Source organism: Anarhichas minor, unplaced genomic scaffold (genome assembly GCF_050575085.1).
Source record: "Anarhichas minor isolate MPS153535 unplaced genomic scaffold, ASM5057508v1 ptg000012l, whole genome shotgun sequence".
Classification (NCBI taxonomy): Eukaryota; Metazoa; Chordata; class Actinopteri; order Perciformes; family Anarhichadidae; genus Anarhichas; species Anarhichas minor.
In genome coordinates, this window is record NW_027466458.1 from 6,865,235 (window position 1) to 6,889,877 (window position 24,643).

Consider the following 24,643-nt stretch of genomic DNA (forward strand, 5'->3'; position numbering starts at 1 on the left):
CTTGTTAATCGTACAGATTAATAAGTAAAAGTAACCAGACTAATAACAAGTTGCTGATCTTGTTGACTTCATCTAAGTTTCACATTCAAACAGGTTTTGGATTGTCTAGTTGTATCTGTAATGGATGGAGTGCTTTTTCCAAATAAATGGTCTTTAACAATGGATGTGAGTAAAAGTCACATAATAATGGCGTGCAAATGTTAACTGTTACTGTCCTCTGAAGGGTGCGGTCCACAGCAGATTGAGTCGATGATGTCGATCACTTCAAGAATTTTAATTATCATCGCGTGTTAGATAGTAAAAAGGTGCGACAGTATTGTGTGTGTCTGTGTTTGTGTATTTTGGGCGTTGAGTTCACGGCCGTGCTTTGAAAGACAAGAATCGTATACCCATCATCTTGTTCCTCCACTCCCTTCTTAGGAAGCTTCTTAGGGAAATAAATAAATATGGCTCTGGTCCAGGTGCAGAGAGAGGGTGGCTGTTATGAAACTTGTTGAGCTCCGCTGTGCTCTTGATTAATGTGCTCTTGGCACACTTGTTGATGCAGCTTGCAGGATGTCTGAGGACAGCTGTGCACACTCTTACAGTAGTTGCAAAGCAGACAAACTGCAACAAACATAATGTTAAAACTGCTCCTGTTAGAAATGCCTGAGCAGACGTTCTGAAAGAATAAACATTATCTTCATGCCTTATCAGTCTGGTCATCAGTTATACATCTATCAAGTTGCCTAACTTGATTTTCAACATTCACATTGTAGACATACTAGTGAACACACCTATTAGGGCTACACATCTGCATACCACACATTGTTGTGGCAGGGGACCAGTCTGTTTCCTTCCCTCAGAGTCCTATAAAAATGTCCACTTGTCTCAGGCAGAGGTACTCCTTGGAGATTCTCCAGCTCAGCTCATCACCTCCAGGCGATCTCACCTCCACCTCTCATCATGTCTGCCGCTGTCACCCGCCAAAGCCGCAAATTCAGCTCCAGCAGCTTCAGCTCCCGCAGCATCTCCAGCGGCAGCGCTGTCAACATGAGCAAAGAGATGCAGCTCGTCGGAGGAGGCCAGACCAGAATCTCGATCGCCAGTCCCTCCTGGAGACGCTCGCCCAGCGTGTACGGGGGCGCGGGAGGTTTCGGGACCCGCATCTCGGAGTCAGTCTTCTCCTCCGGGTCGCTGACCTCGTACGGCGAGACTTCCGTGATCAACAACGAGAAGGTGACCATGCAGAACCTCAACGACCGCTTGGCCACCTACCTGGAGAAGGTAAGACTTGATGATGATTACTACAAATTGCTGCACAATCCTCTGAATCTTTCTTAGATCTATACGGTGATTTGACACCAACAAAAGATAAACGTTAAAGGTCTTAAAACAATGGTCAGGTCAGGGACATTGAAACAGGTTTTGATTGCTGTAATAAATCCTCCTGTTCTGGTCTTTAATGCACTTTCAATGTAAGTGATGGGGGACAACATCCACAGTCCTTATTCTGTGCATAAGTATATTGCAGTATATCTGAAGTTGATATGCTGCTTCAGATTTAGACAATTTACGAACCTCACATTTGCTTCAGATAAACTGTAGAATGTTCAAATCTCAATATATATGTCCTTGTTGTATTCATTTAGCTGGATGAAGACTTGGCTTCCATTGTCTCTCATCACTATCAGTCCACGGTGTTTGAGTTTAGTCAACTGAAATTGATCGAATACAGATGATCATAAATGTCGGGGGGCTCTGGACATTTGGGTGCAGTGGTGGAAAGAAACTATAAGTACATTAACTCAAGTACTGACTGTACTTTATTACAACACAACAGGAAAAAAAATAATCCAAGCTACATTTTTATCAGCAATTGATTATGGTGACATTTTATATGCAAATTCATCTTCTTCTGAATGTCTGCTCTAACACTGAATGAAAGTTCTTTGACTGATGAATTTTGCTGGTTTTGTTTTAAGTCTGTATGTTGTCTCTTTAATGTGACATTTTTAATGTGTTTTTTGTCTTGTCGGTTATTTGTGTTTTTATTTGGTAAAACTTTTACGTTGCCATCTTGGCCAAGACCCCCCTTTTGAAAGAGGTTAAAAATCTCAGCGTGATTATTCTGGTTAATAATAAAAGTAAATGAAGTAAAGGATTTGAACATTTCTTCCATCAAATATTTCATGATGAAAATAAATGTGATTGGCACAATATCTTAGTTTGGGTAGACATACATTTGACCTGTATGGATTCATCTTAAACAAAAACAAACCCAGGGAAAAAGTAATTAGCTTCCAAGCGCCACCCAGGAGTTACGAACCAGAACTAAAGCGTTTTATGAATTTACACGTCTGTCGTCTGTCTCGTGTCATCTGTGATTGCACGATGTGTCACCCTCCGGTTGCGTGTGCAGGTGCGCTCGCTGGAGGCAGCCAACAGGAAGCTGGAGCTGCAGATCAGAGAGTTCTATGAGAAGAGAGCTCCTCTCTCCCAAGACTTCACCGGCTACTTCGCCACCATCACTCAACTACGAGCTCAGGTACCGCTTACATTTTACAGAAATGATGTAACAAACAACACTGTTCTACAACGCCATCGACTACAAACACAGCAGCAGCATGAGTGTGGTGTCCAAACAAGGAAAGATTACCAAAGCAGGCAACCAACAATTTATGCACATTTAGAGACACAAAAACACTTGTAACTTAATCATCTATTGTGGCTTTCAGTCAAAACCACTGAAATATACAGTGTTATGTTTTAGTGTCTATTGTGTACAAATGACACGTAATGTACTGATGTGTATGAATGACATAGACTCACATTTTAATTTTCTTCCCATAGATCATGCAGAGATATTCAGAGAATCAACGTGTCATCCTGCAGGTTGACAATGCTCAACTGACTGCAGATGACTTTAAAATAAAGTAGGTGTGCCCTCCTCTGCTGCTTCATGCCAAAATCCACATGCGTCAGTTTAGTCTGTAGCTTTTTGAAAAAAGTTAAACAATGTTATGTATTTGTTTATTGTGGTTGGAACAACATTGTCGGGCTCTGCAACTTGGAGAAAATCTAAAGTCACATTAATTTGGGCAAATACCTCAATATTAAAATCTTAGGGTTGACTATTGGTGCCTTTACAAACTATTTACAGTATGAGATTTCTGATAAATTATCATCAGTAATGTGGACATAATGACTAAGAACACTCTGGTTAATGCATGAATGCTGTGATGCAGCATTTAAAACCAGAAAAACCCCACTTATGCCATTGTACGATGTTATGATGTCCAAAATATGTCTCATCTCATAGCATGATATCAATATAATGTCCATATGTTTTCCAACACTATAACATTTACATCTACTGGAACAGACTAGAGACTCATTTTATTCAATTGCAACTACACGTGGCTTCGTTCTTCAGGTATGAGATGGAGCTGAACATACGTACGATGGCGGAGGCCGACGTGTTGCGTTTCCGAGGGGTCAGGGACGGACTGACTCTTGATGCCAGTGACCTGGAGATGCAGATAGAAAGTCTGACAGAGGAGCTGGTGTTCATGAAGAAAAACCAACAGGAGGTGAGATCCACTTGACTTTTAATGATGACTTTTCATGTGCAATGGTGCCATCTGTTGGTCGCGGCAGCCACGACTCACACACCTGCAGAGGGCCAAGAGATAAACGTGTCCATGTTGCAGGAGCTGTGTCAGCTGAGGATCCAGCAGAGCGGCACGGTCAATGTAGAGGTGGACAGCCCAAAGCCTGTTGATCTGGCTGTGGTCCTGCAGGAGATGAGGGAGCAGTATGAAGCTGTGGTGGTGAAGAACAAGCAGGAGCTCGAGAAATGGTTCCAGTCTAAGGTGAGACGCCAGCGCAACATGCCTGAAAATGTAGAAACTATGATGATGAAAAGATCATGATGTCATGGGATTTATTATATTTTTATACGTGTGTGTGTGTGTGTGTGTAAAAAAAAGGTGGAGACTCTCCAGACGCAAATTATGACATCTTCACATGAGGTGAAGACGTTTTCCACAGAGCTGTCAGAGCTGAAGAGGACCTACCAGAGTTTGGAGATCAGTCATCAAAGCACCTTCACAGAGGTAATGAGCCGAACTGACTGAATGCAAAAACACACTTTCACTGTGCAGGTCGGTGCACGGTTATCTGATAGCTCTTAGATTAAAGGGTGGGTTCGCATTTTTTCAAGTCTGTCCTAAAACAACACTCACATGTCCATATTTACATTGAAACCGTCTGCGCTTGCTGTTTATATTCCGCCTGTTCATAATGGGCATTTCAAGATCCTTTCCTACCGCTCTTCCAATGTAAGTGACGGGGTGCTCTGCAAAACTAATGTTTATCTGAAGTGAATAAAAGGCTTCAGCAGTCTGGATCAGTGGGGATTCAGACTGAAAACAGCCCTGTGTTAAAACAATGCAGGGGGCTGTGTTAGTGGGGGCTTACATGTATTTGACTGGAAAGTGCTTTCATTAAGTATTGTGCAGATACATCACGAAACTGTAGTAATAATTCCCGTCTGTTCTGCAGTTTCAGTGCCTGAAGCAGAATGTGGAAGAAGTGAACGTTCGATACAGCGTTCAGCTCAGCCAGCTGCAGCTGATCATCAACTCGCTGGAGACTGACCTGCAGCAGCTGAAAATCTCCATCGAGCAGCAGCAAACTGAGTACAAGCTGCTGCTGGACATCAAGATGAGGCTGGAGATGGAGATCGCCGAGTACCGCAGGCTGCTGGACGGAGAGCTATATGAAATAAAGAAGTGAGTGTTTCGTTTCTTTAAAGTGAAAGCAGCAGGCCAACGGGTAAATCAATCAAATATGTTTTGAAATAATGTTCCCCTCTCTCCACAGGACTGTGGTCATCGCCAAGGTTGTGGAAGTGGAAGTGGAAGGTACGAATCCCAATCGTGAACGAAACCAGCTTTCTGATCTTGTAACAGTGTCATAGACTCAGGCTTGTTGTTGACTGTCGTCTCACGATGCCTTATGTTTGTTCTCCACCTCTGCAGAGCATAAACCCCACATCGAGAGGAGAGTGAAGACCATCGTGCAAACGATTGTTGATGGAGAGGTGGTCTCCTCCGAAGTTGACGTCAAAGTGGAGGACATTCAGTAACACCGTTGTTCACTTCTGCTGCCACAAAACTTTTTACTGACTCAGACAATACTTGCTTAATTAATGAATGATTCACTAGAGTCAGCGGTTAACTTGTAATTTGAAGTTGACTGTATACAAGGTGTAAGTGCTTCAAGGGTTGTTACTTTGCCTTTCTTTCCTTTTGTTTTTATTGCAATGATATAGCAAAGTTGCATTAAGTGATGATCTTTCCTTCACGGATGCTTACTCCGCTGTGAGACCTAAAAATTATTAAAGAGCCCGAAAGCAAAGATGAAGATGTGTTTTCCTGATCGCAAACATGTATTTAAATACAGAAACGTTGATTATAGTTTGATAATGGGTCTTCCATTGGCGAAAATTCTACTTTTTGTATGATATCCAAATAACAGAGGAGTTTTAAACGGGTTACAAGATTCAAGCAAGTTTTGGGCCATGTAAAGAAAATGATAAAAAGTCAATAATGTGTTAATGTCCGAGCTCAGGATTGGCGTCTCTTGTATTTTCCCTGTGCAGACAATCTGCCGAAAATCCCAACAATACACTAAAATAAACCCAAATCAGGCATTGATTCTATAAGGGAAAATGTTTAGGGTGTAATTTCACGCCTGACCACCAGGTGTCACCTTTGTCTTTCTCTCTAAAAGTGAAGTCCTTTCTCAACCTTAGTAGATTGCACAATCTTGTTGTTCTTAAGTGGAAAGAGATTGTTGCTGCACATGACACATTTAGAAACGCGATTATTACAGGACAATACATAATAGTCCACAAATAGCACGAAATCACGGCACAATATTGACGCCGTGTTGTACATTATAGGAAAGAATGATCATGTGTTAATACAATTTTAACAGAACCATGCAGAGAAGAAAAGCTTTTTTAAAGTGTAGATTTGGTTCTATGAGGTCATCTAGTCACGTGAGTCACCAAAGGCTTCTTCATTTGGGTGGAGCTGAATCAAGCAGAGACTTCCAAAGATCAGTCGTTCACCTGTCAATGGAGTTAATCTGTTGGTTAGAATGACTCAGTATGAACTAATTCTTCCCTTTCACTGCTTTCGTGTTGCAATGTATGAACGCATTATTTCTTATTGTCAATGGTATTATGATATGTAATTAGTGGCACTGAGGTATGATCGTGTTGTTTCTGCAGCTGCAAGTTTAGGCAAAGAAAGCTGGATTCAGTTGCCTTACTGTCTAGACCCGACAATTAAAAGGATTCTGCATGACTAGACTTCAAAACTAAATCATTAAAAAAAAACCTGTATGCACCAGTGTTGGACAGATAAAACTCCCATCAAACGTACGTACAGAAAGTCCCGTTGAAAATTGAAATCCTGACGATGAATTTGTTCTCCTGTTGTCAAACGCCTAATTGTCAAAGTAAAAAGTTGTCATACACATGTCCTTTTTGCTGTTTTAATAACTCGATTTACAGATTGGTTGTGTGCACCACATGAGGAAGGTTTTCCCTCAGCTAAATGAAATTATCTTTAATATTATCAAAAACAATTAAGTATGCATGCGCTCTTCATTCAGTTTAGTTGACTGACAGTATCAAAGACAATAAAAAGTATAGCTTACTTTTATTTCTATTAAAGACAGAAAAAATGACTCTTCTTAGTTCTGAGTACGGTTGTAAATTTCCAGAACTCTCATCAGGGGTGTTGCATGAAATAAGGCTGTAAAGGGTGCGGCTGATACTGGCAGGTCGTCGCAGGATGCAACAGAAACCAGTCTGGGCCTGAAATAAAGCAAGCACAAGGACAGAGGAGCATTGTTCAAAGACACATACGCTGAGTCATCGCAGCGTTCACTCTCTCTACAGCACGAGATAGAAAGGAAGATGTTGGTTTATGTTGATTCGTATGTGAGAGTTACAGGTAAACACTGCAGGCTATTCCTCATGTCAGCACATTTTGAGTTTAGTGCTCCTGTTTCCACCACATACAAGCTGCAGTTATTTGTGTCAGAGAAAGACTTCGTACTGGGCCTTCTGCATTCTGAAAAGTCATTCCCGTTCACATGAAAGGTGGATGGGGTGTGGGACCTATAAATGTGTCAAAGAGAGTTATTGTTGTGTGTTTTTGGCAGGTCCTGCAGGTTGAAGTGCAAGAACCCCCACACATGCATTGCATAGCAGATTGTCCCCCACTAGATGCAGGGCATGCAAATGAGTCTGCAGTGAGGTTTGACTACAGTTTAATATGTCGTCTGAAAATCCGAAAATTCCTTTTAGTAAATGCAGAACACACCAGTTTTCATGAGTATCTCAACTGTAAGCATGCACACCTCATTTGTAGTTTGCTTCACACGACAGCCACAGTCACACCTTGCCACACCTCCACACATACCAGCACCATTACTCACTCAGCCCACATTAACAACAACTCTGACCTACCTTGACAGAGCGGAAGAGTCTGTTTCTCACGGATCGTTGTATTACAATTAAATATCTTCATTTTGTTTTCAGATTAATCAAATCTATTATATGATGTGTAGGTTGTTACCACCATGGAAGCATTTTGAGATATGAGATGCAACATTTAAGGGAATGTGAAGCACAGGTAATAGCTCGAACACGAAAAATGTCGTGCTTCAGACTCAGTACTGTATAACCACAGTCTCATTTGAGGGCCACTGAGCAGCTCCGTAGAGCAGCTATAGGAGTCAAGTGCTCTGCTCAAGCAGCGGGTAATCTTCTGGTCACGAACTCATTTCTCTACCTCTAGACCACTGCTGCCCAAAAAGGAGTTTTATGTGATTTTACTGTGTGTTGTTTTCAAAGAAATAAATGTCAATATTTATTCCTAAGTGAGTAAGAAAGAGCAATAAGCAATTCCACTGAGTTAAGTGCAAATCTTCTTAACACTTAATCACTAAAGTACGCATCATTTAAAGACTACTGTTAAATCAGTAAATCAGGAAAGTTTGCATTTTTCCCAACCAGTTCATATCAGTACAGGAATTATTAGGAATCATGCAGGCATTAAATACATTTGATTGTATTTGTTAAGTTGAGATGTCCACTTTCCACAACAAAGTAGGCGCTACTAACGGGTCACAATTCCTGCTTTTGTAAAAGTCCAGATCATGACAGAATACCACTTAAATGCTGATCAGATTCAGGTTCAAGGTATTTATAGAGGTTTTTTTCCATAACAGCATTTTCATTTCAGAAAAAGGAAGCACTAGGAAATATAGTTTTATTTTGTTTTTAAATTAGGAAAATTGAAGTTCGGAAATTCCGTTACAATCTTAGTTATCCAACTGAACTGCAGAGCAGTGTGTGCGATGTCTCTGATAGTGAGTGCTGTGTGGGCTAATGCAACAGCTGCTGCCTGAGGAAGAATGCCTGTCTGACAGCAGACAGTCACTAGTAAAATGTCTGCTATGTGCATAGTTTATAATTTGTTCAATTACTTCAGTGATTAATGTATTTGCAAGTTATGCAATGTGTGTCAATATTCTTTATTCTCACAACCTTTATCAATCTACAGAATACAGATTAGCCCTTTTAATTGTGACACTGATCTACAGTAAACTTTACTTAAACAAACTCAACCAGTATGTTGTAATAAGACGTTGTTAAACCACTGCCACACCCCTGTGTTATTCTATCACAAGGATGTCTGGTTGCACAAAACAATGTGCACAGACTCTATCGTGGTGTATAATGTGAACGCACATTTCAGCCATCACTTAGTCGTGCTGGTAGTGCAAAGGATTCATATTTAGGAAGTGAGATTGGAACAAATAACGTCCACCACTTTGAATTGCTCTGGTAAATTTACTTAGCTGTAAAAAATATATCTAGATTTCTTTTGCTATTCTTCTGTGCTGTATAATACTTGCAGGCATCTGCAAATGTAGCAGTGAAACCCTTAATGAAGTGCAGAAGTTGGTGTGTCGGTGTGAAAATGCAGTCTCCAGAGATTAAATTATCCTCACTCATATATTACTAGGGTTTTAAACTATCTAAGTTGGACATTATTTATGGCTGTTTAGCACATGCATGAGATGAGTTTGCAACCTCAAAATGAAAAGCAGCAGTGACAAGCAGCATCTGGTTTGTATTACTCCAGGCTGTAGATGTGAACAGTCTGTTAGTAGAAGTAAAACAATTCTTGAGGCAAAATGTTCGAAGTAAAACATCCAGAATTCTTATGTTTGAAAAGAATCCAAAACTGCCAGGAAAGGTATAAATGCTTGTAAAGACTTGAATGAAATACTGTGGTGAAACGGAAAGAAGCAAACAGGGAGGAGCTTGTTCTTGTTTGGGCCTGATGCACATGCCAAAGTACAATGCTAAGAGAAATAATACGGTCAGGTATTAACTTTCATGGACGTCATTAAAAACGGCTTCTAACTGACAACCCTGCAGGCTAGTGTTGAGCAAAACATGAAAGAATGTATAAAGTATAGCATTTACTGAAACTATGACTAACAAAAGAACCAATTATTAAAATCAGATTTTCATGCAACATAACACCGGTAGAAAAGACAAAGAGGCGTGTGAGAAGAGGTGTGCTGGTAGAAAGTCAAAAACACTGTCACACTGATCCATTTGACAACGTTCATGATTACAGTGCTTCTTACCATGGGAACATAACAGGTTTGTCCGGCAGTCTTGCTCAACAGTCATGGCACAAAGTAAACTCACTTCAGCTGAAGTTGAAAAACTGCCAGATTTGACTGAATAACTAACTGGAGGCTGACAGTTACGCGAGTGGCTGTTTTACAAATTGCAGTATATATTTTGTAGCAATAAAAGATAAAGGTTCACAAGGATTTAATGTCTTCATGCGCATTAATGTGGTGCATGGGAAAAAGGGATGAATGGAAAAATGAAGCCATTGTATTGTAAGGTTTGCAGGTAGCTGTGAGGTTTTATTGAATTCATTCAATTTTGTAACAAAAGGATTAAGTTGAATCCCTCTTTCTCCTTCTGATGGTCTCACAAAAATGAACCTGAAGGGTGTGTGTGACGGGTGGGGCAGAGCAACCATTTTAGGTAATGCTCCTCCCTTCAGTCCTGCATTCCCCCTCCCACACCAGAGGCAGCAGCAGCCTTGTACAGTATAAAAAGGGGACGAAGGGAGAGCTGTGCATCTTAGTCCATCTCATTCTCTCCCAGGCAGACCTCCTCAGCAGTCTTCAACATGTCAAGTTATTCCACCTATAATTCAGGCGGCGGTGGAGGCTTTAGTAGATCGTCTACTAGAACCTCTGGTGGAACCTTTATTAGAAGCTCTTCACAACAGCCTTCTTATGCTTCGAGCATGCATGGGGGTGCAGGTGGAGCAAAAATCTCTGTTTCCTCTGGTTTTGGCGGTGGAAGCAGTTATGGCAGTGGAGGTGGTTATGGCAGTGGAGGTGGTTATGGCTTTGGAGGTGGTTATGGCATGGGAGGGGGAGGGGGAGGCTTCGGCGGAGGTGGTGACATGGACTTCCATGTTGGGGCCAATGAGAAGGCCACCATGCAGAACCTGAACGACCGTCTGTCCACCTACCTGGAGAAGGTGCGCAGCCTTGAGAGCGCCAACTGCGAGTTGGAGATCAAGATCCGCCAGTTCTTGGAGAGCAAGAGCTCCCCCGCTTCTCGTGACTACTCTGCTTACGAGGCCATCATTGCTGACCTGCACGGAAAGGTATGTCACATGACCTCTGAATCCTGAATGAGATACCAAAGCATGCCACACTGTAATTTATCATGCAATGCAACTATTGGAGGAATATGTTGAAAATGATGCATTGGAGGTTTAACTTACCTTGAGCGGTAAGGCATGTGTATGATTATGTAGAGGCCGTTACTATTTAACATACGTAATGTTATATAATGTTTACAGAGTCTCACAGAGACAGTTTGGAGGAAGAATTGCACTAATCATGTCAAATGAAACCTTGCGTCATCACACAGATCCAGAATGCCACCTGTATCAATGGAGGCATCTATCTGTCCATTGACAATGCAAAACTGGCAGCAGACGACTTCAGAACCAAGTAAGTATCAGATATGAGAGACAGAAAGTGCCTAAAACTAAATTGAAAATCACTCTGAACCAATACATGGAAGATGTATAGACTGATTGCAAATGTCCGATCTCTTGCTGCCTCACAGGTTTGAGAATGAGCTAGCCATGCGTCAATCAGTAGAGGCCGACATCGCCGGTCTCAAGAGACTGTTGGATGAGCTGACACTGGCCAGATCAGACCTGGAGATGCAGATAGAAGGCCTCAGGGAGGAGCTGATCTTCCTCAGAAAGAACCACGAGGAGGTGGGTAGCAAATGCTTGACAGCAGTCGACTGAGTTGGTTTGCATTTAATTTGTTGTCTCGAATGTAGAAAAAAATCGACTCAAACACCTCAGCAAACATCCACCTTTTAACAAACTCCTCTTATTCAACAGGAATTGGCAGCCATGGGAAGCCAGATAGGTGGACAGATCAATGTGGAGGTGGAAGTAAAACAACAGCCAAACCTGAGCGCCATTATGGAGGAGATGCGTGCACAATATGAGGGTGATGCCGCGAAGAAACAAAAAGAGCTTGAAGTCTGGTTCCAAACACAGGTAAGACCAAAACCCTGGTGGGGCTATTAATTGCCTAAGTAACATCTCATTGATTGTTTAAACTGACACATATGTAACATATGTATTTATATATGACACTGTTGTTCTCCAATGTCTGCTCCAGACAGAGACGCTGAACAAGGAGGTGGCAGTCAACACAGAAACCCTCCAAACATCGAGGTCAGAAATCACTGAGCTCCGTCGTTCAATGCAGGGCCTGGAGATCGAGCTACAGTCCCAACTTAGCATGGTAACAGACAATGATCTGGAGCAAATCTTACATACAATTTAATGCAACCACAGTAGGTTTCAGTTATTCACTCCTTCGCTTCTCCATCTCTCTTCTCTTAACCTTCCTCCTCCAGAAAGCGTCCCTGGAAGGCACTTTATCTGAGACAGAAGGACGGTATTCGATGATGCTCCAGGGCCTCCAGATGCAGGTGACGAGCCTGGAGGAACAGCTGATGCAGCTGCGTTGTGACATGGAACGACAGGGCCAAGAATACCAACTGCTGTTCGACATCAAGACACGGCTGGAGATGGAGATTACAGAATACAGGAGGCTGCTGGACGGAGAGGGCAGGTAATTTGTCTGCAAAGAACAATTTTGTCCTTTCATTGTCAACTAATAACTAACTCTGTAAATTGAGGCAATGTATTGATATTAAATGCAAGAACTGTAACTCTCCCCCTCCACAGTGTCAGCACTAAAAGCAGTACAAAGACCTCCACTAGCAAGGTGACAATTGTAACAGAGGAACTGCGGAATGGCGTGGTGGTGTCCTCCTCTAAAAGCACCAACTAATTTGTCTCCTGTCACCTGAGGACCACAAGCAACGTATTAATTACTCAAGTACTTCCTTCACAGACACATGAAAATGCAATAAAAGTCTGTGGTTTGCAAACTATCATTTGTCTTGTTTGACTTATTTGTGTCTTAATTCCAAATAAAGTCGATAGTGTCATGGTTTTGAGATGAAGCAAAGGTCTTGTGAAATTACATATTTCATCTTCAAGAGTTACTTTAGGTATTTGAAAGGTCTAAGATACGATTATTTTGACCGATATGTGTGAAAAACTTGTCCAATGAAATCCCAATAGCTTGAGGTATAGCAGTGTCGGCCATATTATGTCCTGGATATAAAAGGATAGAGAAATTCGGGCTGTGAATATAAAGTTGCTGATATCCATCCTGAGGCTAGTTTGGAAATTCTGAGCAAAGAGTATTGATGCCCTCCCCCTCTCAACAATTTTAAGTTCAGGACTTTAGCCTCAGAAGCCACACAATGTACAGCCGTACAGTACCAGACATACAGCTCTACTGCAGACAGCATGCACGCTCCAAAAAAGATATATTTTTAAGAGGAACAATAAAGTGTATAACCTTAATACCTCACAACAATAGAGTGCTGGGTTTTAATCTGCGGTATAATTTAGATTACAGACCGCAATGTACAGTGTAATACTCTGGAGTTATGGTGTAATCTTTTGTACCAACAGTGTTTCACATACATATGTAGGTACTGAGGAACAACATGTGAAGGAAATAGGGGGGTCACAATTTGGGATTTTACAAAGAACGTATAGTTAGGCCTATTTTAACTACACTGTAAAAAAAATTCTGTGTAATATACGGTAAATTACCGGCAGCTGTGGTTGCCAGAACTTCACCGTAAAAAATAAAGTGAGAATGTATAATACATCACGGTATATCTTTTTTGCAACCGTAGATTTCACAGTTGAGAACAGTTTTTTGTTTACGGTAAATTACTATAAAAAACAGAGATTTCATAAACCTGTTTAAGGTAATATGCAATTTAACGGTAAATTACCGGCAGCTGTGGTTGCCAGAACTTCACCGTAAAAAATAAAGTGAGAATGTATAATACATCACGGTATATATTTTTTGCAACCGTAGATTTCACAGTTGAGAACTGTTTTTTGTTTACGGTAAATTACTATAAAAAACAAGAGATTTCATAAACCTGTTTACGGTAATATCCAATTTAACGGTAAATTACTGGCAGCTGTGGTTGCCAGAACTTCACCGTAAAAAATAAAGTGAGAATGTATAATACATCACGGTATATTATTTTTGCAACCGTAGATTTCACAGTTGAGAACTGTTTTTTGTTTACGGTAAATTACTATAAAAAACAAGAGATTTCATAAACCTGTTTACGGTAATATGCAATTTAACGGTAAATTACTGGCAGCTGTGGTTGCCAGAACTTCACCGTAAAAAATAAAGTGAGAATGTATAATACATCACGGTATATTATTTTTGCAACCGTAGATTTCACAGTTGAGAACTGTTTTTGTTTACGGTAAATTACTATAAAAAACAAGAGATTTCATAAACCTGTTTACGGTAATTTGCTTTAGAAATAACAGTCATGTTATAAACGTGTTTACGGTAAATAACTTTATAAACAGCAACTATATTGTGAAGCTAATTACAGTTTTTCTCAGTAAAAAACACAGTACAACTGTATGATACATTACGGCATTTTATTGAAAAATGCAACTTAACGGTAAATTACCGGCAGCTGTGGTTGCCAGAACTTTACCGTAAAAAATATAGTGACAATGTATAAGACATCACGGTACAAAAATACGGTACAATGTAGAACGTAATACAATTGGTTGGCATAGATTTCAGTCAACTTCTGATTATTGTAAATTACAAAGGAAATATCAAATAAAGCAGATTGTAAATCAAGGTACAGACCATCATTGATATACCTTAAGAAACTAACATTCTCTGTGAAAAACAGGTTGAACTGATACAATATCTTGTACAATATACTCACAAAGCAGTGTTGAGATCTTGAAGAAACAGCATGTGTCCATATATATGAAGGATAACCATGAATAAACATGAAAGGATTAGCCACTTGCCCTGAGTTGATCAAGAGTAATGAGTCACTGAGTCCAGACTTGACTGAAGAGGGCACTCAACATGGTATAGCATCTCACATGGACATGAAGTTCAGGAAGCTGGAACTTGAAGCGTGTATTTTCACCAGTTCTACTTGAGGACTCGTATGTTGACCATCAGGTATTCACTGTGGACTGGAATGATCCTCTCTGCACCCAAAAACAGAAACAAAGGCAAAGTTAGATTGATGCAGTGCTTCAACATGATGCCTACACAGAAACATTTACTGCCTTCTGCTGTTAAACTGAGCTCCAATGACCTAGAAGAAACCAGCACTTTATACTTAATAAAAAATAATAACTATCAGGTCGAATGGTAAAAAAACTACACATTTCAGCACTAAGGCATCATCAGCATGTGTTTAATTTCTGTCGACAGGCAGCCTAAATACACAGATGCCTCCAAACAATACACTGTGTGCACAATTATTAGGCAAGTTCTATTTTTGAGGATTCATTTTATTACCGTATTTTCCGCACTATAAAGCGCACCGGATTATAAGGCGCACCTTCAATGAATGGCCTATTTTAGAACTGTTTTTATATATAGGGCGCACCGGATTATAAAGCGCATAGAATAGAATAGCGTCGTAAGCGTGTCTCTTGAAAGGTGCCATTTTGGGGTCTTTATACACACAAGTGGTGTTGGACTAGGAGTAAGCGCAGTACCGGTGTTTACCGCGGTGCGGCTTTGTAGTTTACCAGTCGTACTGAAACATTTTGACAGAGCGCCGTGTACAACCAGTATGGATCAACCAATTGATCCATATATAAGGCGCTCCGGATTACAAGGCGCACTGTCGTTTTTTGAGAAAATGAAAGGCTTTTAAGTGCGCCTTATAGTGCGGAAAATACGGTATTGAACGACAGTGCTCTCGGTCAATCCAAAATGTTAATAAACCTCAAACCTGAATATTTAATAAAGTAAAAGTGAGGTTTTGGCTTTCTTAGGAGAATATCTATGTGTGCACAATTATTATGCAACTAAATGAAAAATGTTCCCATGTCACTTGTTTATTTTTATCTGTTAAAGTGAGAATAATAAACAAACAACTCAAAATTTACAAATAAACGTTATTGATATTTTAAAAAATAAAATAATCTGTGACACTATAGCCCCCCTTCTTTTCAGTAATAAGCCTTCCATTCATGGATTCTGTCACTTTCTTGATCTGTTGACGATCAACCACAGCCTCCCAGGTGGACTGTTTTCCTTCACCGTAAATCTCCCGTTTAAGAAGGGCCCACAAGATCTCAATAGGGTTTAGGTCAGGTGAGGAAGGGGGCCATGTCATCATTCTTTCATCTTTAAGGCCTTTACTGGCTAGCCACGGAGTGGAGTACTTGTATGTAGGGCAATGGAGCATTGTCCTGCATACAAATCATGGTCTTCTTGAAAGTTGCAGACCTTTTTCTTGTACCACTACTTGAAGAAAGTGTCTTCTAAAAACTGGCAGTAGGTTTGGGAGTTGATTTTGAGTCCATCTTCAACCTGAAAAGGTCCAACTAGCTCATCTTTAATAATACCAGCCCATACCAGGACCCCACCTCCAACTTGCTGGCGTCTGAGTCGAAGTGGAGCTCTGTGCCCGTTACTGATCCAGCTACGGGCCCATCCACCTGGACCATCAAGAGTCACTCTCATCTCATCAGTCCATAAAACCTTTGAAAAATCTGTCTTCCGATATTTCTTGGGCCAGTCTTGATGTGTCTTGTTCAGTGGTGGTCGGGTTTCAGCCTTCCTTATAGTGGCCATGTCTCTGAGCACTGAACACCGTGTACTTCTGGGCACTCCAGGTAGGTTGCAGTTCTGGAATATGACTACTGGAGGATAATGGGTTCCTGGTAGCTTCACGTTTGATTCTTCTCAAATCTTTGGCAGTTAATTTGCATCTTTTTTTCTCAACACGTTTACTTTCCCTGTTGACTATTTGCAACAAAACGTTTGATGGTTCTGTGATCAAGCCTCAATATCTTAGCAATTTCAAGAGTGCTGTATCCCTCTGAAAGACTTTTATTTATTTTTACAATTTTTGACTTTTCAGTCAGTTAAATCTCTTTTGTGGCCCATTTTGCCTGAGGAAAAGAAGCTGTCTAATAATTGTGCACACTAATAGTTGCCCAATAATTGTGCACACATAGATATTCTCCTAAGAAAGCCAAAACCTCACTTTTACTTTATTAAATATTCAGGTTTGAGGTTTATAACATTTTGGATTGACCGAGAGCTCTGTAGTTCAATAAAATTAATACCCAAAAATACAACTTGCCTATTAATTGTGCACACAGTGTAAAGACAATCATCATGTTTGATACAACCAGGGTATCTGCACATCTTATTAATTCCATGAATTCTACATTTTTTGTTTTCATTTTTTTTAATTCAATGACTTTTAAGACTTTTTAAATATCTCTAAAATCAATTAAATTACTGTTGCAAAATAAATAGAGAAACTAGAATACAGTAAGCTGTATCCTGTTGTTGAGTTGTATTGCATTTGAATAACTGAGCTATTCAGTGTACAATAGCTAATATAACTGCCTTCTCGTTAACAAAAATCAAACTGTATGGCGGAGACCCAGTTCAATAGGAAACAATGACCCCCAGCATTTACCATCAAATAAACATAAGAGTGCACTGTAGGGCCCACTTGGGTGCAAAGACACAGGTGCAAACCCCTTTTGGGTGGATTTTGGAAAGATAGTACACAGAATTAATGACATTTTACTGCTACGTGAAACGTAATGTAAGGGGGATATCAGTTCAGAGCACTAAAAAACAAATAGTACTAATACAAAACTATATTCCAGTGGTTTCATCTATGTTTGCATGAAGCGGTTGGCTCAGACCGTGCACCTGAGGATGATTGATTGAGTGAAGTTTGAGTTGCACCTATCGCACTGCTTACCTCTAATTAGCCTTGACAAGACTGGTGTCTGAGTCATTGGGTCCAGACTTGACTGAAGACAGGTGGGACAGAGTCTCATACAGACAGGGTATGCTGTTCAGGAAACTGGAACTTTAGGTAGGTGTTGTCATAATTTCTGCTTGAAGACTCACAAGTCAATCTGGTGTTCGCTGTGGGCTAGCATGATCTTCCAGCCAGAAAAAAAGACAACATAGAAAACATTAACAATACTAACAATAATAATAACAGTAACATCACCAATAATATAACTTTATATAGCACTTACACAGTTGCAAAATGGTTCCCATACTTCACACAAAAAACAATCAAACTATAAAAACACAAAACATTAAAGAGGGTAAAACAGAACAAACTTACCAAAGGGTAAACAAAGAGTAGGGTTAAAGATTTGATAAAAAGGTCAAGCTACAAATATGATTCATGAATAAGAAATAGCCATAATACGTATGGTATGTCAATAAAGTCAAAATAATTTCACAGTATGTCAAAAAAGGTTATTCTGGCAAGAAGTTAAAATCACATTGGATTATGAAATGCCTAGGTTTATGCAGTACTTAACATCAACAATACATGCATACACTGTTTGAACATGAAATGGCTAAACAGTGCTTACAAAAATTGAAGACCCTAAAGCCTTCTCTTGTTAAATGAACATACATTGAACTTTACAACAACTTACCTCTGTTTATCCTTGACAACACTTGTATGTATCCGATCATAAGGTTACACTAGTAGGACAGCAAAGAGGGTGATGAGATCCATCTGAAGTACAACCGCTGGTAGTCGTAATCACACCTGAAAGAAAGAATAAAGAGAAAAAAGACAAGGGGTGGACATACATCCTCTTAAGTGAAAGATGAAATCATGTCAAGCATCAACTTTTACTCTTTTCAATGCAAAGGTTGCAAATTAAAATGAAATGGCTAAATTCACACTCAAAAATAAAAACAGTGCCTCACCTGGTTTAGCCCGTACCACATATTGTTATCGCAGCAACAAAGGTTTGATTCCCGTTGGGCCATGTGTTGCAGATCATCCCTTCTCACTCCACTGTGGTTCCTGTCTCTCTACTTCTGCTGTCCAATAAAACACGAATGACAAAAAAATCATCTTTAAAAGTAAAAAAAACAACTGCTTGCTTTGGGCATTTAAATGGATTAAAATCCCACCGTTTTCCTGGTTGTCATAAAAGCCAGCAAGTTGTTCCCATCCAAGTCCACAACCACTAGAGTTTGAATGCAATGTCTGAAAGGTGGCAGGAGCAAATTAATTCAATGTTGCAAGATTAGAGTAAATTGTCTTAATTATCTGCACAAACTGCTCTTGTACCAATTAAAATGTTCAGATATTTGTTAGATATGTGTACAATTTACTTACAATTTACTTACTTTAAAGGAGATTCTTCTTAGCAATGCCACCTGCCTTCGACCTAGAAGTTTCACAAAAGCACTGGAACAAATTGTCTTTCTTTTGACAGACATTCAAGTATTTCAAAGAATTGAATACTGACTTGAACTTTACTCCTTCCACATCTGGTTTATCTTGGGTCTGGAGGCAATCAACAGCAGAGTTGTAGCTGTCAATGGTGCGCTCTGCTCCGCACAGATTTGGATCGTCACCCTGAAATTCAGATCGGGTTATTAGGCAGTACCTACAGAAATATTGCGAGTGACTGAAATTTTCAGTGAAGGCACCAATGCCATGAGAGCCCAAATTATGTCCTGCAATGCAATATAAGGTTATTTTGACTACCGTTTCATCTGATACTACGATCCCGTTCTCCTCCAAATCCTTCAAGTCTGTTAGTAATTCAGAGAACACCTTAGCATGCCCAAATGTTTTGAAATCTTTCTCTCTACACAATAAAACAAGTGACATGTGGTTTGTGTCAGACCTTACATGAACTGGCAAATTATCATCAGATACATAGACAGCTAATATTTTATGTATTGTCTTTGCAGAGCCTAAAGGGTTAACAACTTCAAAAGCATCCTGGTATAGTACTAGCTTGAAGCATGATGGATTTTGACCAAAAAAATCATTGGATTTCTGACCATCACTAATGTCGCTTAGAACATCTGACTCTGAGGGAGACTCAGTTGAGTGCTCTCCTGACACACAGTTCTTCCACAGATCAGATTCCAACAAACACTTTAAAGTCTCTTTCACAGGCACATAATATGAAAACATATCAGTCCTGTTCTCATCTCGTCCTAAAAACATTTTCTTAGGCTCCACATAGTTGAACCCTTTTTTGAAAGACTGAGCTCTTGAGTATGCTGTCCTCATTGGCCCTCTATGACATGCAGAGAAAAGATCAAATTCTCAAAGACTCACAAACTTTGCTGATGTCCTCATCTGATAATGGTGTGTCATTTTTAACAGTGAAGTTAGTTTGGTCCAAGCAGGTAGTAGAAACTGTCCCTGCAATTTCAAGTAGAATAAACAGAGAAAAAGATCACTGAAGTTTTCAGAAATATCCATATCACCTTTATCTGTGCTGGTCTCTATAACATTTTCTGAGTCATGCAGGTGAGGGCCACAGTCATGTGATTCAGTTGGAACAGCTGATGACTGAGGAGAAGCAGATTCTCTGTACATGTCACTAATACTGCTGTCTGCTATTTGTGTCTCTGTGACATGTGGGCGGTAAATGAAGATCTGACCGTGAAAACATTTGACCATCCACTCACTTTAATAATTAGCTACTTTGTGTCTGGACATGTGCTTTCACATAACGCCATAGCACATTTATGAGCGGTAACGTTAACAGACATAGCACATTTATGAGCGGTAACGTTAACAGACATAGCACATTTATGAGCGGTAACGTTAACAGACAGTTTATAAGCGGTAACGTTAACAGACAGTTTATAAGCGGTAAAGTTAACAGCCGTCCCAACAGTAACGTTAGCTGTAACGTTAGCTTAGCTGTAACGTTAGCTGATACGTTACCGTTAAGCCTCTGGTAGAAATGAGCCTTATAGCTCCATATCTAACAAAGGTCTGCTTGCAACCGGCTTCAACGCACTTAAATAAACAACGTGGTTCATTACGATGAAGTTTGCAATGAAGCACATAACCCCTCGATGTTTTAGCTTTAACTGACTTGCCACAGAAATTACAACTAAACATTTTCCTAGCAAACCTTTGGTAAAGTAAGCTAGCTAATGTTCAACACAGAAACCCATAACCCACGTTACATCCACGAAAAGTAAACTCAACTCATTAGATAGCTAAGTTAACTTACTCTTAACGTTGAATGACTCGTTTTTGCAAGGGCGACACAAAACTGCAGAAAACAAAGCCTCAAATTCAAATGTAATGTTAGCTAGCTGACATGCTTACCTTCAGAAGAAGTGTTGTGTTTCCAGGAGTCAGGCCGTTGATCATCAGTAACGTGCTGCCTGAGCGCGCAGAAAAGGCGCTGAAATGAGTTCAAAAGTTCAGCCTCCAACCGTTGCTTTTTTTAAATTGCTGTGTAGGTCTGATCACTGCGGCCTCTCTCTCTCTCTCTCTCTCTCTCTCTCTCTCTCTCTCTCTCTCTCTCTCTCTCTCTCTCTCTCTCTCTCTCTCTCTCTCTGTGTTCCCACCACATTTGGTCAGGTTATTCACTGAGACAGGCACCTGTTGGTCTTAAAGTGTCATGGGGGAATCGCTAAACAGTGAAACAGTATGATCATATAGGGTGCACTGCACACACATTAGGAATAGATGTCACAGGGTGCCTTGAAACTGTCGTGAGATCTGCACCTGCAAGCACCTGCAATGTTACAAAATACTAACCAACATAGATCAAAAGAGGGGTGGGGGATGGGGTGAGGGGTGAGATGCAATTTATGCTCTGCAAAAAAGGATTACAAAACAAGGAAAACTTATGGAAGGTTACTCTCTACTGCTTTGAATAAGCAGACTAGTTTGCATCTAGCACTTATTGTTTTGTTTGTTGGTTAAATATTAGTTCTGACTGTTGAAACAGTGACAAAATGTCTTTCAAAAATTACAGTGTTGGCCTTCAAATTTATCTTATGGTATATTTCCATTATTAGCACAATGGTTCGTACATTTAACCGTGACAAAATGTATTTCTTTTTACTAATAGTACCTACAAAAACTGCAGTGTTATATTTTATATATTATAGTGTATTTACAAAAACAGCACAATGGTTAGTGCATTTAACCTTGACAAAATGTCTTTTTTACAAATAATGAATGCAAGCAACATTGATCGGGCCCTCGCACCTTCACACACGTCGAGGGTACTAGCAGGACTCTAGTTGCCGCGGCCGTGCTTTCTGTGACCATGAGACACTGTGTGCACGAGTTAGACAATATTTCCTGCGTGTACCAGTGGCGTAGCAAGATCATTTTGCCAGGTCTTAAGCCTCGAATGTTTTGAGTTCAGCTCTGAATACAATCATAAATGTAAGCCTGTAATGATCGACAAAAAAACAAATGTTTTTTGAATGCGCTTCAGTGTTTGTAACATAAAAGACTGTCAAAGTAAATGCAGGTGTCCAAACCGACTGTTTGTTTGTGGTGCAGCTAGCTCTGACAATCACTGCTGAGTGACTCAAAGCGGAAAGAGTCGAGAAGAAATGGCAGAATGTATAGTTCCATGTGGAAAAAAACAAACCGAAAGGTGATCCCATGTGGTCTAATCTATATCATGAATTAGGTTAACGTGACTTCAGACGGGGCCGCTCCGTAGGTCTGCTAACGTCGCTGGACACGCTGCTCGCTAATCGCTCCAATAACAGCTGCTTCCTCTGCAGAAATGCAGACTTTAACTGAACAACAGCTGCTAGTAAAGACAACGTGGGTGTTTATGTCATCGTTTCTAAACGTATGCATTTACGACTGTCCACAAGAAGAGGTAACTCTGGAGTTTTCAAACAAGTCTACAACATATTAAAAAAGCAGGGCTCTGACATTTTTAGAAGTAAAAGTTGGTCTGATCTCACCAAGAGTACAACAGGGTGTACGCCTTAAGGACGTGTACACCATGCGGAGGTCTGAGTGTCATACAGGCAATAATCTTTTCTAGATAATCTAGAGGGATTCTGTTCAGGTGACCTCATTGTAGGCCTAGTCCACAATGTGTGTCCAGAATCTGTGGGTTCTGGGACCCATATTTGAGAGATTATGGCCATTCTTGCATATGTCAAAAAATCCACTCAGGGAATAAGGCATCAATTAAGCCCTTTGGGGCTGTTTTTGGGGACCTTGACTTGCAGCTACGAAGTCCAGATTATAGGTAGGTAATGGTGACGAGCCCCTCTTTGAAGGAGAAAAGGAGTCAAATCTCTACCCTGATTTAGAGTATAAAAAGTTAGAGAAAAGACTGGTGAAAACTGGTGCCATCTGGTTTGAATCATCTCTGTTGGGTGCATTTGAAAACACTTGTAAATGGCTTATTGTCCTAATATTCACATATGATGGACAAAAGAGGACCCTCTTAAAGGCTCATTTGGATTCAAGTCATTAGCATGCTGCTAACAGAAGTTAGCTTTCCCAAGGGTCTGCAGAGATCTTGCTTTAGATCCTGCATTACGTTATCACAGGGGAATGATTTATGCAAAATTCAGGCAGTTTCAACCTTTCACTAAGATTTAATGGCCCGTTTCTCACTTGCCAAAAAAAGCCGAAAAATAAGGCTATATGCCTCAATTTTGACCTTTGGGGCTGTGTTTGGGTACCTTAATTTGCAGCTACGACCGTAAAATTTGGGGGAATTCATATTCAGTAGCCCCTCTTTAAACGGGAAAATGATTCAAATTTCTACTTTGATTTAAAGTGTAAAAATTGAGAGAAAAGACTGGTGAAGGCCATTTCGGATCATAAGTACCATTGGGTTAGAATCCTTTCTGTTGGGTGAAATAAACAGTCAATTTTCAACTGATTTTCGCACCATTTAATCTGTGGGCAAAGGTGGAATGACTGTGAAAGTTTCAGGGTCCTAGCCCATTGTTTTCTATGGGTATTTAGGCCGAATTGGTTCAAAAATCCATAGTTCACTATGGGAAAAGTGTTTGGAATTTCCCATTGATTTTCATACCACTTAATGAATGGGCAGAGGTCGATTGACTGTGAGAATTTCAGGGTCCTAGCCCATTGTTTTCTATGGGTATGTAGGCCAAATTGGGTTAAAAATCCATAGTTCACTATGGGAAAAGTGTTTGGAATTTCCCATTGATTTTCATACCACTTAATGAATGGGTAGAGGTCGATTGGCTGTGATAATTTCAGGGTCCTAGCCCATTGTTTTCTATGGGTATGTAGGCCAAATTGGGTTACAAATCCATAGTTCACTATGGGAAAAGTGTTTGGAATTTCCCATTGATTTTCATACCACTTAATGAATGGGCAGAGGTCGATTGATTGTGAACATTTCATTGTTTCCTATGGGTAATTAGGCCGAATATGGTCAAAAATCCATAGTTCACTACGCAAAAAGTGTTTGGAATTTTCCATTGACTTTCAAACCATTTAATGAATGGGCAAAGTTCGAATTCATCCACCCCCGTCACCTTGCCAGCAAGGAGCTTTTTGAATACCTTAGCGGCCTCCGCCAGGGATATGGGTAATAAATAATATTTGCAGAAGTTGCAGAGTTGGCTGTTAGCTATATTATGGTGTATCTCTGTAATCAGTACAATGGTCCGTACATTTAACAGTAAACAAATATATTTTTAAAAAGTAATAAATGCAAAAATCACGGTATGGATTTTTGTTCATATTACGGTGTATTTCTGTTACCAGTACAATGTTTAGTACATTTAACAGTGACAAACTGATTCTTTTACGAATAATAAATGCAAAAAATACAGGGCTGGCTGTTGAATGTACGATGCGTTTTACCTCCATTGGCAGCGCAATGGTCCATATATTTAACAGTAACCAAATGTATTTTTTAAAAGTAATGAATGCAAAAATCACGGTATGGTTTTTTGTTCATATTACGGTGTATTTCCGTTACCAGTACAATGTTTAGTACATTTAACAGTGACAAACTGATGTTTTTACGAATAATAAATGCAAAAAATACAGGGCTGGCTGTTGAATATATGA

General features: G+C 40.0%; 2 protein-coding genes and 1 long non-coding RNA gene across 3 annotated transcripts; 2 read left to right on the plus strand and 1 right to left on the minus strand.

The window, feature by feature from the left end:
- Window positions 1–945: 945 nt before the first annotated feature.
- LOC142948488 (keratin, type I cytoskeletal 19-like) lies at window positions 946–5,397 on the plus strand. The gene is made up of 9 exons (XM_076090551.1): window positions 946–1,266; window positions 2,402–2,527; window positions 2,833–2,915; window positions 3,416–3,572; window positions 3,693–3,854; window positions 3,972–4,097; window positions 4,546–4,775; window positions 4,867–4,907; window positions 5,025–5,397. The coding sequence occupies exons 1-9, from the start codon at window positions 946–948 to the stop codon at window positions 5,129–5,131; spliced, it is 1,353 nt and encodes a 450-aa protein (XP_075946666.1). The 3' UTR covers window positions 5,132–5,397.
- A 4,895-nt stretch (window positions 5,398–10,292) lies between these two features.
- On the plus strand, window positions 10,293–12,507 carry LOC142948490 (keratin, type I cytoskeletal 13-like). Its single transcript, XM_076090553.1, has 7 exons — window positions 10,293–10,781; window positions 11,051–11,133; window positions 11,252–11,408; window positions 11,541–11,702; window positions 11,827–11,952; window positions 12,068–12,285; window positions 12,402–12,507. The coding sequence occupies exons 1-7, from the start codon at window positions 10,293–10,295 to the stop codon at window positions 12,505–12,507; spliced, it is 1,341 nt and encodes a 446-aa protein (XP_075946668.1).
- Window positions 12,508–14,112: 1,605 nt separating this feature from the next.
- LOC142948491 (uncharacterized) lies at window positions 14,113–19,123 on the minus strand. The gene is made up of 6 exons (XR_012953520.1): window positions 19,083–19,123; window positions 18,961–19,001; window positions 18,742–18,817; window positions 18,252–18,648; window positions 17,552–17,738; window positions 14,113–14,792 (listed from the first exon to the last, which is right to left on the minus strand). It is a non-coding gene; the product is annotated as an uncharacterized LOC142948491 (long non-coding RNA).
- Between the last annotated feature and the right edge of the window lie 5,520 nt (window positions 19,124–24,643).

Bases quoted from the DNA above. Each gene is read 5' to 3' on its own strand.
- LOC142948488 (XM_076090551.1), top strand. From the start codon at position 946: ATGTCTGCCGCTGTCACCCGCCAAAGCCGCAAATTCAGCTCCAGCAGC. The intron at 2,916-3,415 runs GTAGGTGTGCCC...TTCGTTCTTCAG, and splicing joins GCAGATGACTTTAAAATAAA to GTATGAGATGGAGCTGAACA. The intron at 4,776-4,866 runs GTGAGTGTTTCG...CTCTCTCCACAG, and splicing joins GAGCTATATGAAATAAAGAA to GACTGTGGTCATCGCCAAGG.
- LOC142948490 (XM_076090553.1), top strand. From the start codon at position 10,293: ATGTCAAGTTATTCCACCTATAATTCAGGCGGCGGTGGAGGCTTTAGT. The intron at 11,134-11,251 runs GTAAGTATCAGA...GCTGCCTCACAG, and splicing joins GCAGACGACTTCAGAACCAA to GTTTGAGAATGAGCTAGCCA. The intron at 11,703-11,826 runs GTAAGACCAAAA...TGTCTGCTCCAG, and splicing joins AAGTCTGGTTCCAAACACAG to ACAGAGACGCTGAACAAGGA.